This window comes from Bos indicus x Bos taurus, chromosome 15, assembly GCF_003369695.1.
Source record: "Bos indicus x Bos taurus breed Angus x Brahman F1 hybrid chromosome 15, Bos_hybrid_MaternalHap_v2.0, whole genome shotgun sequence".
In the NCBI taxonomy this organism is placed as follows: Eukaryota; Metazoa; Chordata; class Mammalia; order Artiodactyla; family Bovidae; genus Bos; species Bos indicus x Bos taurus.
In genome coordinates, this window is record NC_040090.1 from 10,027,194 (window position 1) to 10,041,509 (window position 14,316).

Genomic DNA, 14,316 nt, shown 5'->3' on the forward strand with positions numbered 1-14,316 from the left:
CATTGCGGTTTTTGGTTTTTCACCAAGTTCACCCTAAGTCTAAACTTTGAGTGAATTCTCATGAAGGAACACAGGGATCAATGAAATCACATCATTGATAATTCATCTTTAGGAAAAAGAAACGTGTATCAAAGTAAAATATTTCCGAAACAAATGCTAATGTGTTTCTATAGTAGCTGCTGGTCACAACAGATCAACAGGCAGTGAATATGCAGAAAAGATCTTTGAGGGAAATCAGACCTGGAAATAAGAGAAGAAACAGCCTTGTCTGTTGACGGAATTTTGGAAATTGCTCGTCTGCGCTGACAAGGCCTAAGACTGCCTTTTGTCAGTGAAACACTTGGCAGCTTCTGGTCACACTGCCTCCAGGTCACTCACCAATGGACCTTTAAGATTCCTACTGCGTCTCCATAGTGTTTAAAAATTATTAGTTAATAGCTTGAATATAATTGATTCATCAGAATGAGAAGATGGCATGACACAGTGTGGCACATGAGGCCTGACCTCCCCGAGTGTTTTACTGATCTCCTGTTACCAAAATACAACACATTCTGTGTAGCAGGTTCAGACTATTAGCATTAAAATAACTGGTGTCAAGAGACGGGGAAGTGGGGAGCATATAGTAGCGCCATATAAAATTCAGGAATCTTAAAAACCCTGACCTCCCAGGGTACCCTGTATTCATGGGGAGCTGCAGACTGGAATAACACCAAAGAACTATATATGGAAGGATCCCTTCAAAGGATCCCTCGAGGGAGACATTTAGAGGAACAGGCTCTAAACTGACCCTGGAAGATGAGGAAATATTTACCCTAAAGATATCCGGGAGGAAATGGAACTAAGCAGTCCAGCACCTTCTGCCTGACCAGATGGATCCAAAGAACCTTCCTGCAAAGCAGGAGACATAGGAGATGTGGGTTCAATCCCTGGGTGAGGAAGACCCCCTGGAGGAGGTCATGGCAGCACACTCTAGGACTCCTGCCTGGAGAAGTCCATGGACAGAGGAGCCGCGCAGGCTCCAGCCCGTAGGGTCACAAAGAGTCGGACACGAATGAGTGACTAACACTGAGATCATTAGGAGATGCTGTGAAACACACAGAGACATGAAGTGCCTAGCACAGTGCCTGAAAAGTATTCCCTCTAACATTAGCTATTTGTATTGTGATTGATCATCTGGGGCTTCAGGGTACAAAAAGGAAAATACTAGGCTCACAGAATGGAAAGCCATAATGAAGACTGGGTGTGTGAGGAGGTGGGCGCAGGCCGTGGGCAGGAGCAGGAATGAGATAAGGATTGCAATCTCCCAAGACATTGATAAAAATGTGGCTAACCACGGAAATACTGTGAGCCTTCATTTCTTTGTGTTGAGTGATAGCTGATTTGAGACTGATACCCATAAAAGCCCCTTCACTGGATTCGTTTTGTATTTTCACAGCATTGTATCTGTTAGCTACATAATAAAATCAAAGGTCTCTCTAAAAATTAAGTCAAAATAGATCAAAGGCCTAAATATTAGAGCTAAAACTGTAAAACTCTTAGAGGAAAACATAAAGGGGAAAATCAACTATACTTCAATAAAATTTTTTTTAAAAAACCCAGCTGAAAAGCCTCATTGATTTGGCAATGGTTTCTTGGCTAGGACACCAAGAGCACAGGTAACAGGAATGAAAAATAAGTTGGACTGCATCAAACTTTAACACTTTTGAGCATCAAAGGAGACTACCCATAGAGTGAACAGGTAACCCACAGACTGGGAGAAAATGTTTGTAAACCATATATCTAATAAAGGGTTAATGTCCAGAATATATCTAGAAATCCTACAATTCAAAAATAAAAAAGCAAACAACCTAATGAAATAATGGGTGGAGAACTTGGATACTTCTCCAAAGAAGATAGACAAATGGCCAGTACACACTTGAAAAGATGCTCAACATCATTAATCCTTAAGGAAATGCAAATCAAAATCAAAACCACAATGTGATACCACTCCATACACATAAGCATCAGCTCAGATCAGTCGCTCAGTCTTGTCTGAATCTGTGACCCCATGGACTATAGCCTGCCAGGCTCCTCTGTCCATGGAATTCTCTAGGCAAGAGTACTGGAGTGAGTTGCCATTTCCTCCACCAGAGGATCTTCTGGACCCAGGGATCGAACCCATGTCTCTTGCGTCTCCTGCATTGGCAGGCAGATTCCTTACCACGGTGCCATCTGGGAAGCACTCATAAGAATGGCTATTATTAAAAACAAACAAAAAGAAAATACCAAATATTGGTGAGGATGTGGAGAAATTGGAACCCTTATACATTGCTGGTAGGAATATAAAATAGGGCAGCTATTATACTGTGGAAAACAGGAAGGTGATTCTTCCAAAAAAGAATTATCATATGATCCAGCAATTGCATCTGTGTACATATCCAAAAGAACTGAAAGCAGGGTCTCAAAGAGATGGGTGTAAACCCACGTTCAAAGCAGCATTATTCACAGCAGCCAAGAGGTGGAAGCACCCCAATGTCCATCAACAGATGAATGGATAAACACACGTGACATATAGCAGTAACAGAATTACATTAAGCCTTAAAAAGGAAATTCTGACACATGCTATAACATGGATGAACCCTAAAGACATGTTAAGTGAAATAAGCCAGTCACAAAAAGACAAATACTGTAGGATTCCACTCCTATCAAGTGCCTGGTGTAGTCAAATTCAGAGACAAGGAGAATGGTGGTTGTCAGAGGCTGGGGGAGGGTAAATGGAAAGTGACTGTTTAAAGGATACAAAGTTTCAGTTTTGGACAACTGCAAAAAATCCTGGAGATGGAAGGTAGTGATGGTTGTAGACAATGTGAATGTACTTCACGACACTGAACTGAATACTTAAAAGCTACAGAAATGGTGTTTTTGGTGTATATGTTACCACAATTTTAAAAAAGTAAAAAAATCACTACCATACCTATATCAACCTGGTAAATGCAGTCATCCTCACTTTAGTAAAAAGTTAGCTTTATTCAGCACTTTCCTCTCCTATCATTAATAAACAGTGGCACTCCTTGCATACTTGGCAGCTAAGAGATACTGATGGTCTAATTCTTTCAAAATAAAATCATAAGCACTTACAATTACTATGCACCAACTGTTTATGCTGCATAGTTCTACTTTAGGGTTCATTGATTTAAAATTCTAGACAATAACTGTTTTAAATCTAGACTTAAGGGCATAAAGGAAAAGAAACCATCTCTTTAATGGTGTGCTAACGTCACATTCACTTACCTAGGAATGTGATTTTCTTTCGTTGCCAAGACAGCAACAGTTGCTGTGGAAACCACACAAAAACAGGGATACTTAACTGAAACGAACTCTACTCACCTGCACAAAGATGCCCTTGCTCTTATATTCCTCATGGAGGCATTGAGAGAAGAAATCTACAAAAGCCTGGGAGGGGGTGGGAGTAAGAACACACACATTACATCAATCGGCCTGATCTGTAGCCATGGAAACAAAAATAATCAACTAACCATTTAACACTATAATTTCTAATCATTCTTTTCACTTCAAATGAAGAGACCTTAAAAAAAAAAAAAACCCTCAAAACCTCACGTTTTCTTTATTTGCCACTTAATTAAGTATTCTTTCACCAAATATAATATCTAATTCTGATTGAACTGGAAAAGGCTCTTCTTATCTTTTCTGTTTTCAGAAAATTACTTTCCAAGAAAAAAAACCCTCTTATTATATAACAAAGGATACGTTCCTCTTCCCCACCTGCCATTCGAACAGAAACACAGGATGAATTCTGTTCAAGTCTGTTCTATGGGGATTTTGTTGTCAGTAAAGAGAAGAAAAGAGCAAGCATTCTCTTTGTCCTTTGGGATGGCAAGATCCAAGAAGTGCAGAGATGAACGTGACAGCCCATCTTCTTCCAACAGAACAACTCTAAATCTATTTGTAAAATATACCATTTTTTCAAATGTGGACTCAATCTCAGGCTTGAAATGTATCAATGATGACTCTACTAGAGTCCCTGTTAATAATATTAATAGTCTTGTGCCTGTGGAGCAGAACAGGCAAGAAGAAGTTTACCAATCACTTCAAGAAACATGGTGTTCATTTTAAACATGCCTACTGTGTGTTTCAGAGATATAGAAAGCAGGTAGATTCCAGGGTGGGGGGTGGGGCCAAACTTTTCAGTTTTTCCAGGGGCTGAAAGGCAAGGGAAAAGAGGGCAGGTATTTTGCTCTTTTTTACCCCCTGCACAGTGCAAGTTCTTACTGTGCATTTTATTTTGCTCATTTTCCCCTAAAAGCAGCATCTCAGTGGTCACCTTTACTTCAGAGATGTATCCTATGCTTCAACAATGTATTTGAGAATCATGCTATTGACCTGCAGGCAGTATAAAATGCATTCTAAATCACTACTGTCCTGGTAGCAGTGTGAAGAGGTGAATGGTGGTGTGGTATAGAATTATGGAATCTTACAGAGAGCTCTGGAAATTCTTATCTCACTTCAGAAGTGGCAGTAAATATCTCTGAATTTTGAATAATGTTGCCAAACATTCACAGTTTCGCGTCTATGTTGTGTCTGCTATGCTTACCTATGTGCTGACTAGCTGCAATCCTGCTATTCAGTTCTGCGGACTTGGCACTCAAGCTGTATGCTGAGTCATTCATGAACCAAATCCCCAGTCTTAGACTCACTAACACCATGTTCTGATCAGCTGAGCTAACTGGCTCAGACCAGCTCTCTATTGGAAAGTACAAACACCAATTTTAAAACCAGTGAACTGTGAGGGAAAAAAAAAATATCATCTGCGGATCTGAGATCTTGGCGCTTCAGTTCGGCTGTAAAGTTGATACCAATCCGTCTATCTCCAGCTCCAGCTCTTCCGAAACTAGGCTTGGCTATTTTCCTTTTCTCAGTCCATTTGAAAATGGCTAAAGAGAGAACTTCAAGAAAGTCCATCTCTTATTTTTCAAACTGAAAACTATTCTTTATTCTTCTTCTGACACCATTTACTAAAAAATTGTTCACCTTGGTTGCAGAGTAGATGGTCAACAGCGGGACTGGGTACCTGCCAGTGGCAGAGGAGATGTTCAGAATTACGCCTTTAGATCTAAAAAAAGAAGATGCAAGTGAACAGAGTGAAATCAAATATACAATTGTAAGTTACAGATTGAGATATATAAAACTATTTGAAATAGAATAACCTGGCTGTTTTTCTAACCCACCTCTCTCCTTGCCTTTCATCAGCAAGTGCTATGCTTGGTCAGCAAAGAGGCATAACTCAATCAACTAGAAACAGCTCTTCTTTGCAATTAGCTCACTTCTCAGTCTTAGTAATCTGGAGCATGACCGGATTAGATCTTCGGTCTTCTCGAGTTGATTTCTATCCTCTGAGGTCTTCTCTGGCCATAGCACCAAGAATTATCACCCTTAAAAACACCCTCATACTCCTGGTATGCTTTAATTTGGCACCTTATCACATACTATCATGCTGCAGCACTTAATCACTCTATGATTATCAACATTTGTATCCCTCATAAAACCCATCAGCTTCTGGACATCAGAGCTCTTAACTTATGCTTTTCCTCAAAATACTCTGCCTGTGGTGAGCATGTAACAGGTACTTACATGAATGAATGGCTATGCCCCGCCTTCTTATCTTCCCCAGGTGGTAGGCATTCAGGTGCTAAATGAAGAGCTGACTCTAAAGTCATGCTACTCCATAGTTCACCAAATCATATTCTTTTGCCAAAAGGCAAAGCTCAATTACTACTGTAACTTTTAGAAACTAGTGAGATTTCAGAGTCAGAAAGTTACCAGGAACGACTCGTTCTACAAATAAGTAAAAATTAGTTTGAGAAAAGCAATGCTGCAAATACACATGTTGTTAGCAGTTGTATATGGCTTGAGTAAAGTGTGAAATTAGGGTTTTAGGAATTTTAGACAGAATTAACAACCAACTTTTGGTCCTCAAATCCATTCTCCCCGGGGAATTGGTCCCCTTATTCAGCTACGTCAACCTGACCCTGCCTGTCCCCTGCCCTCTAGACCAGGTTCCTGTCCTTCATCTTTCATGCTCAGTCGCTCAGCTGTGTCCAACTCTGTGTGACCCCACAGACTGCAATCCGCCAGGCTCCTCTGTCCATGGGATTCTCCAGGCAAGAATGCTGGAGTGGGTTGCCATTCCCTTCACAGGGAATCTTCCCTACCCAGGGATCAAACCCGGGTCTCTTGCATCTCTTGAGTTGGCAGATGGATTCTTTACCACTGTGCTACCTGGGAAGCCTTTCTTTCAACTTGAAAGTGAAAGTTGCTCAGTCGTGTCCAACTCTTTGTGACCCCGTGGACTATACCATCCATGGAATTCTCCAGGCCGGAATACTGGAGTGGGTAGCCTTTCCCTTTTCCAGGGGATCTCCCCAGCCCAGGGATCGAACCCAGGTCTCCCTCACTGCGGGTGGATTCTTTACCAGCTGAGCCACAAGAGAAGCTCCAGAATACTGGAGTGGGTAGCCTATCCCTTCTCCAGGGGATCTTCCCTACCCAGGAATAGAACCGGGGTCTCCTGCATTGCAGAAGGATTCTTTACCAACTGAGCTATCAGGGAGGCTTGCTGCTGCTGCTAAGTCACTTCAGTAGTGGCCGACTCTGTTCGACCCCATAGACAGCAGCCCACCAGGCTCCCCTGTCCCTGGGATTCTCCAGGCAGGAACACTGGAGTGGGTTGCCATTTCCTCCTCCAATGCATGAAAGTGAAAAGTAAAAGTGAAGTCGCTCAGTCGTGTCTGACTCTTCTCGACCCCATGGACTGCAGCCTACCAGGCTCCTCCGTCCATGGGATTTTCCAGGCAAGAGTACTGGAGTGGGGTGCCACTGCCTTCTCCAATCAGGGAGGCTTACTTTCTCATTATTCTTGGCCTGAAATTTACTTCCCAAGGCCTTTTTTTTTTTTTTTCGTATTTTTTAAAAGGACTATATAGGCCCTTCTTATGCAAAATAATAAAAGAAACAAGATCAAATGGCTTCTAAGTTATTTTAGACATAAATCTGAGAAGAAATAATCCCGAAAGGTCATTCAGTCCATCTGCCAGCCTCTAGGCAAGATGCCACTTCAACCATCAAATGGAAGTCTGGACCCTCCACTTAATGAGTCACTGAAAATGAGTTGTTTTTTTGCTTCTGTTTTTTTGAACTGAAGTCTTTATTAGTAATATACACTTTCCTAAGTGGTGACTCAATTAACAGGTTGGACATAGAAATCAAATTTCAAATTTTCTGAAGAAAGTTCGAAATATTTGGTCAACGTATTAATTATACCATTCTTGTAGTTTATGCCTGTGTCTCTCACACAGACAGAAAAGGCTTTTCTTTTTAAATTTTAAGAGTAAGAATGTCTATCAGGACTTAGAACCCAATTATTCTAAGATAAAAACAGGTGAATTAGCAATTAGTTATCTAGTAATTTCATTTTATCTATATTTGTGAGAAATTCCTTTGATTAAAAGGGGTTAAAAACCACCTTTGTTACTGAGACTTTTAATACAGTATTAATTTATGATGTTTAAAATATCTTTATATTATATATTATAATATATAATATATATATATATATTAGGGTGTTAAAAATATTCTGAAATTAGACTGTGGTGATGATACACTCTGTAAATATACTAGAAACCACCAAATTGTACACTTTAAATGAGTGGATTTTAGGACATGTGAAATATAGCTCAATAAATCTATATATAAAGAGAGTGAAATATATTTATAATTTATTGGAATGTGTTGCCTTTGAGTTAAAAGCAGATCCCAATCAAGTAGAAGCTATCTCCTGCAGTACAATCTGCTTTCTGAGAATAAGCCCGAATCTTTGCACCTCGTCCTGAGCCCCAAGCACCCATGCGAGTTTAGGTGGTGTTTATTTTAACATTTTCTCAAATAACCAGGAACTGCTATATCCTCACTCATCACAGCAAGTGAAGAAAACCCATTCTGAAGTGGTTGTAGAAGATGATGTTTTTCACTGTGGCTGGTCACTGCTGGTTCAATCAGTGGGACTCTGGGCTAGATAATACTCAATTTGGCTAAAAGAGCGGCATGTGCCCTCAAACAAAAATCTTACATTCTGTTTCTTTCCTTTCTCACAAGTGAAATACAATTTAAAGTCTTGTAAAAGTTAAAGTTTAAAAGTTATTAAAAACATTTTTGGGGAGTTGCCCGTGATCCAGTGGCTAAGACTCTGAGCTCCTAATGCAGGGAGCCTAGGGTTCAATTCCTGCCCAGGGAACCAGATCCCACATGCTGCCATGAAGACTGAAGATCCTGTGTGCTGCAACGAAGACCCAATGCAAGCAAATAAATAAATATTAAAAAAAAACAACCCATTTTTAAAAAGGAAATCTTGACCTCACCAAAATAGATTCCTAAAATGCCACTCACCAAAGCAATGATTTCAATACAGGAAAGTTCATTGCAAGATAATAAAAACCTTGTTTCTGCTTGCAAAATTAATACAGACCAATAGTCAAATATGGTCTGCCACAATTCTGCAAGCATGTGCTTTGAATTGTTTACTCCTTGAGGCAAGTGAGATTTTTGTTTCTCAAATATTCTACCTTAATTTAAAAATTTCCAGGAGGTAGAGTTAGTTTGACTTAAGTGAAAAGTCGGAATTGAAAGATACTTCATTCAAAACACAATATTTGCACTCTAAAATGCATCAAAAAGTATAAAGAGAGAATGCACTAGACCTAAGTAAACATGAAGCGGAGAGCATGTATCACTGGACCAAAATGACGCGGAGAAGAAAACACCCTTTCCACAAAAGCGCTGCGCTGCAAAGCAGCACACGTCATTCGTTTGTCTTGCAAAAGCCCTCCTGCACACAGGTCTCTCTCTCTCTCCAAGGACGATCATATTCAACTTAGTTTTGTCTGGGTCACAAACAGCACCTTTGCAGAGTGGTCTTACTCTCTGTACTGTATACAGTATCTATTCTTTACGTAGAGATGGGGATGAACATTTGGGACCGAGAGACGAAAAGGACCAGCCTCTGAAATCAGCTACTCTGTCTAGTGCTAATCCCCCATCTAAGCAGAATTAGTGACGTCAAACTAGTTTCCATGGCACAGCCAGACTCAGGACAACTCTGTTATATCAAGCAGAAGAACAAAATGGGCTGAGCTTAATTGCACACAGAAACAAACATAAAACCAAACCCTGGCTAATCTCTCATTTTCTGGGGAATTGGGGAACAATTCTAAGATTGGAAGGTACATTAAGAATATTTGCTGAAGTTCCATAATGAAGACTCCCAATGCTCATATTTCTCAACATTTCCAGTCTGTTATGACAAATATCCAAATAAACAAGTCCAGTAATATTTTCTGTGATACAACCTTCTTAATTCATCATGCTGCTTACTTGCTAACAGCCACACGATGGTGTCTCAGTGGCATGTTATTGAGGATCTGCTAGAATTAAAATACTGCAAAGACAAAGCAGAAACCACCACTGCTGATAAGGAAGCACTTTTTCATCTAAAAATATTCTCTTCAATGACTAGCCCTCCCACCAGCCAGACATTAAACACATATAACCCTATGAAATTCAGTTCCTTGCATTTATAGCCTTCTATCGTTATGCTTTCTAGAATTTCCTAAGTTCGGTGAAATTCCCAATTAGAAAACTCTCCTTAATGATCACTTGGATGAAAGAGTTACCAAGCCTCTTTTCTTCTACACATGCCCCACTATTCTATCAGATAGCTGTAGCATCCTTGTGCACAGCTCTTAAACAGTATTGTCATGGAGGAAGTGACAGGTCTCCCATGAAATAAATCTCTGATTTCCACCTTCCTTAGGACTCTCATCATTGCTCCATGCTGCATGTGAGGAGGGAGGCTTAAATGTTGCTGTGAAGCACTGGAACACAGAGTTGGTCCTGTGGACAGCTTACAGGATACACAGGGTGATGGCAGAAAAAGGAGGGTTGGGCAAAAAAGACTACATCCCAGTTCTTCATATTTTCACTTCTTATCAGGGAGAACTTAAGTCTGCTCTTGGAGGGTCATTACTTTTTTTTTTTTAAAGCTGAAACATAACACTGAATATTGGTACAGATAGTTCTCTAACAGGTTCTCAAAAAGACAGAGAAACATATCAAAACAGAGTTCCATGTCAGAAAAGAATCCTGGATCACGGGGGTCAGGTATATAATTAGAACCAGTGATCCAAATACATTATACAAATATTGCTTTGTTGAAGAAAGTTTGCAAACATTTCCCACATGAAAGAGAACTGCCTGCCCTAAAACACCATAACATGTCATAATTCCACCTTAAGTAATACAGTATGAAAGGGGCTATTTTTAGCTTTTCCATGGTTGTTATGGCAACCACCTCCTGGCTCCAGCTGTACACAATGTTTATAATTCCAGGGAAGTGGAAAGAGCAAGGTTCCTCCATAACATAATTTTGTAGTTTCTACTTCTATGGTAATAATAATACCTTAGTTTGATTATAGAGACTTGTTTAGTGATAGTCAGTTGGCCCTAGGCTATAGTTCTAGAGAGTGTGGGAAGCCACATACATCAGAAGCAGCATCAGTGAAAGGAAAAAAAAAAAACAAAACAAACCCACCACAACAAAGAACTCTGCTATTCCTCAATGGAGATACGAAACCTACAGCAACCAGCCATAGGAAATAGATCATTTGGGGATGGCTCACAGGGCAGGCTATGATCAAATCACTTATAATGTGTAAGTAAGAAGGCTTTGAGATGATCTGTGAACTTGGAGTCTTTCTTCCCTCTTGGGCACACAGATGACAACGCTTCTGGTCTCCCCTGCAGTTAGCTGTAGCCTGTGACTGAGTTCTAGACCATGGAACGAGCGCAGAAGACGGGGACACCACTTGCAGGCCTGACCCATGACACTCTCTGTAAAATCATCCTTCCTGTCTCTTCCCTTATTTGCTGGCTGGTGCAGATATTTCTGCAGAGAACTGCAAGGCCTATGGAAAGAGTACCATGCTGTGCTTAGTCGCTCAGTTGTGTCCAACTCTATGCGACTCCATGGACTGTAGCCCACCAGGCTCCTCTGTCCATGGGATTTTCTGGGCAAGAATACTGGAGTGGACTGCCATGCTCTCCTCCAGGGGATCTTCCCCACCTAGGGATCAAACCTTGGTCTTCCGCATTGCAGGCCGATTCTTTACCGTATGAGCCGCCAGGGAAACCCAAGGGAAGAGTAGGCCCCCCTCAACTCCAGATGAAGGAGCTTGAGATCCCTGCATTGACTGTGTAGAGCAGAGTCCTGACCACTGATCCACACCAGGCTGTGATGTGAGGGGAGGATCAACCTTTAGAATTTTAAGTCATTGAGATTCTGGGGTGGTCTGTTACAGCAGTTAGCCTGCCTTGACTAATACAACAAGTAACTCCTTCAATTCAAACAGACAGACCTGTTCCTTCTCCTATCCCAAAAGTACCAATTCATAAAACCCCCTTACATTGCTGACTAGTTCTTTAGCCGTGATAGCTTTCCACCAGATCACTGCACAACCTTGGTGTAAAATCAATTTGATTTCTTAAAGACAAGGATCCAATTCATCTTCCATATGATGAACTTTACTCAGTGAAATGGATGGATCCTTTCTTTTGCATTCTTTATCTAAGGCTTCAGCTACAACTCTGATGGTGGCTCCTAGGTCTACAGAGACGTGTGAGCACTTTGTATCATGTATTAACTCATTATGTAGCCTCATGGCACTCAGGTTCTTTGAATCTCACTTTTTATGTCAAATGAGGGGGGATTGGTTTCAATTAAAGTACTGAAATTCCATGATTCTTCAAGTCTGATTCGTCCTAACCAGTATCTCTCTAGATATGGTTTTTAACAACACACTTAAAAATTCCTCTGTGGAATGTATTTTCTTTTTTAATGGGTAGAATACTACCCTGAATTTATTCTGTGTCACTTGTAGATATCCAACTAGAATTAAGCTTTGGACCCAAATTTCATGCATCTTGAGTTCTACTATGTCTGCCCTAATTCTCTATAATCTTTCAGGAATCTGGTCTGGTTTGACCATCTTCACTTTCATATCATCACCATCAGGGGCATGCTCGACCATCAGTAAGTAGTTAAAAGGTTTTAAAGGGAAATTTTACTAAAACAAAGCAATTGAGACATTAAAAAATCACACATAAAATGCAATTACAAACAAAGAGCCTTACTAAAAAGTAGCTACCAACCAAATGGATTCCGAACTTCAGTTTCCTCATCTGTACAATGGTGGGAGGCTATCAAAGTTATATAAGCAAACACCTATCGGGTTCTCAGCCTGACACCTGGCAAAGAATACGTAATCGACAAACATAAGCTGTAAATCTTTGCCTGAAGCTGGTCATGGAGACTCCTTCACGGAAGTAGGGTCCCTGGCTCTTTGCAAAGCTGTGATTCCTGTGGCTCTCTCCCAAACTCAAAGCCATTTTGCACAGCAAGGATGACTGTGAAACCCTAAATTTAGCAAATGACCAAGCAAGCCCATCTCTTTGCAACAGGTTTGCTTTGAAAGCTTAGCCATCACTCAGACTTCTCCAAGGGAGGAACAGAATTTAATTCCCATCTTATACTTCCTGCTATTCCTAATGTAAGGACTTAGCAACACATTTCTCAAGAGAAATGAAGACATCTAGCAAATCCTAGTGGAACCCAATACAAATACAGCTGAAGCTAGAGGACATAGCCTTTTTTCTCCAAGGGCAGGGGAGGGGAGGCTGACCCCTTAAGATCACTTTATAACATGCCTAAGTTCCTCATACATCCTTTCTCCCATAACAGAAAAACCAGAGGATGGGGGGTCTTGCTTCACAAAACTCCACTGAGCTGGGCTCTGACAGCATATCGCTTTAAGAAGGCATTCCCGGGAATATCCCAGGAACTCTATCCACCCCCTCAGAAGAGCAGGCAATTGAGTTAGTGATGGTGACTCAGGCAGGCTTTTTAATCCTGATGTAAAGGAACCACCACCACCCTGGTGAGGGAAATAAAAAGGGAATCGAGGGGAAAAGGCCTCCACCACCGGATGACTCATGCCCTACCGTGTGACTCGCCTGGCACATTACTCTGTCACCAAGACATGGAAGGGAGGTTCATTAGTCACTTTAATGAAATTTTCAAAGAAAGGATTCTCCCTATAAATAATCATGAGCTTGAGTGTTTGTGTGTGAGCTTATGACTCACCTTTCTACCATGCCAGGCAGGACCAGCTGTGTCATCTGTGAAAGAGAAAAACAAAACATCCATGGTGACTGAGGATGCAGGCCACTGAGAGTGGAGAGAACTTGCCCACACAAACAAGGGGGGAATCGCCGAGCTGCTTGCCACTTCTACAGACAGCAGTTTATTTTATAGACTTTATACATTGGGTTGGCCAAAAATTTCAATTGGGTTTTGCCATACCTTCTTATGGAAAAACCTGAATGAACTTTTCTTTTTTTTTTTTTTGATAGATAAGAGATGGATTTATTTACAGAGAGACACACTCCACAGACAGAGTATGGGCCGTGCAGAAGGCAAGAGCGATCTCGGGGGAAACACACTCCACAGAAGTACAGGCCGTTGTAGAAAGCAACAGCGGCCCCGACTGAACGTTAAGAGTGCGTAAAAAGGAATCTGAGGAAATTACTGGAGACAACACTGTAAACACTTTCAGTGAACCTGGCTAAAGTTAGTCTTGCCTGAAATGTAATACTGGCATGGAGATCTTCAAATAAGTAAGGACTTACGGTGAAATCCATGTCTCCCAAAATACATTCTCAGTAAAACGACATACATTACAAGAAATATCCTGCCTACCAAACTTACTTAAGCTTTCTAATCTTAACAGATCAAATAATTTTTTTTCCTATCAAAAAACCTTTAGGAGAATGCCATAAAGTGACATGTAGGCAAATATTAAGTCTATTTTCACATGCATTTCTTCTCCTGCTCAAGCTAATTGTGAGTAAAATGCACCCTTAAAGAAAGTTGATATTATCTGTCATCTTAAGTAACCAACAATGAAAAAAGGGGCGCTAGCATTTTTATTTTTTATTGGCCGAACCAAGCAATATGCAGGATCTTAGTTCCCTGACCACGGCTTGAACCTTGGCCCTCTGCCGTGGAAGCACAGAGTCCTAACTGCTGGACTACCAAGGAATTCCGTGGACACCTCATTTTTAAAGGACTTCATGACTGTTGCCTAAATATATATACTACGACGAGAGAAACTATTAATACTTCTAAACTCTATTTTAAGATATTATTAACTC

General features: G+C 40.8%; 1 protein-coding gene across 1 annotated transcript in view; it reads right to left on the minus strand.

Moving 5' to 3' along the window:
• Positions 1-14,316, minus strand: part of HSD17B12 (hydroxysteroid 17-beta dehydrogenase 12) — a 179,042-nt gene that overhangs the window by 14,353 nt on the left and 150,373 nt on the right. The window contains exons 7-9 of the mRNA XM_027562615.1: positions 13,247-13,281; positions 5,029-5,110; positions 3,367-3,432 (exon numbers count right to left, since the gene is read on the minus strand). Of these exons, the coding sequence (XP_027418416.1) occupies positions 3,367-3,432; positions 5,029-5,110; positions 13,247-13,281 (183 nt within the window). The remainder of the gene's footprint in view (positions 1-3,366; positions 3,433-5,028; positions 5,111-13,246; positions 13,282-14,316) is intronic.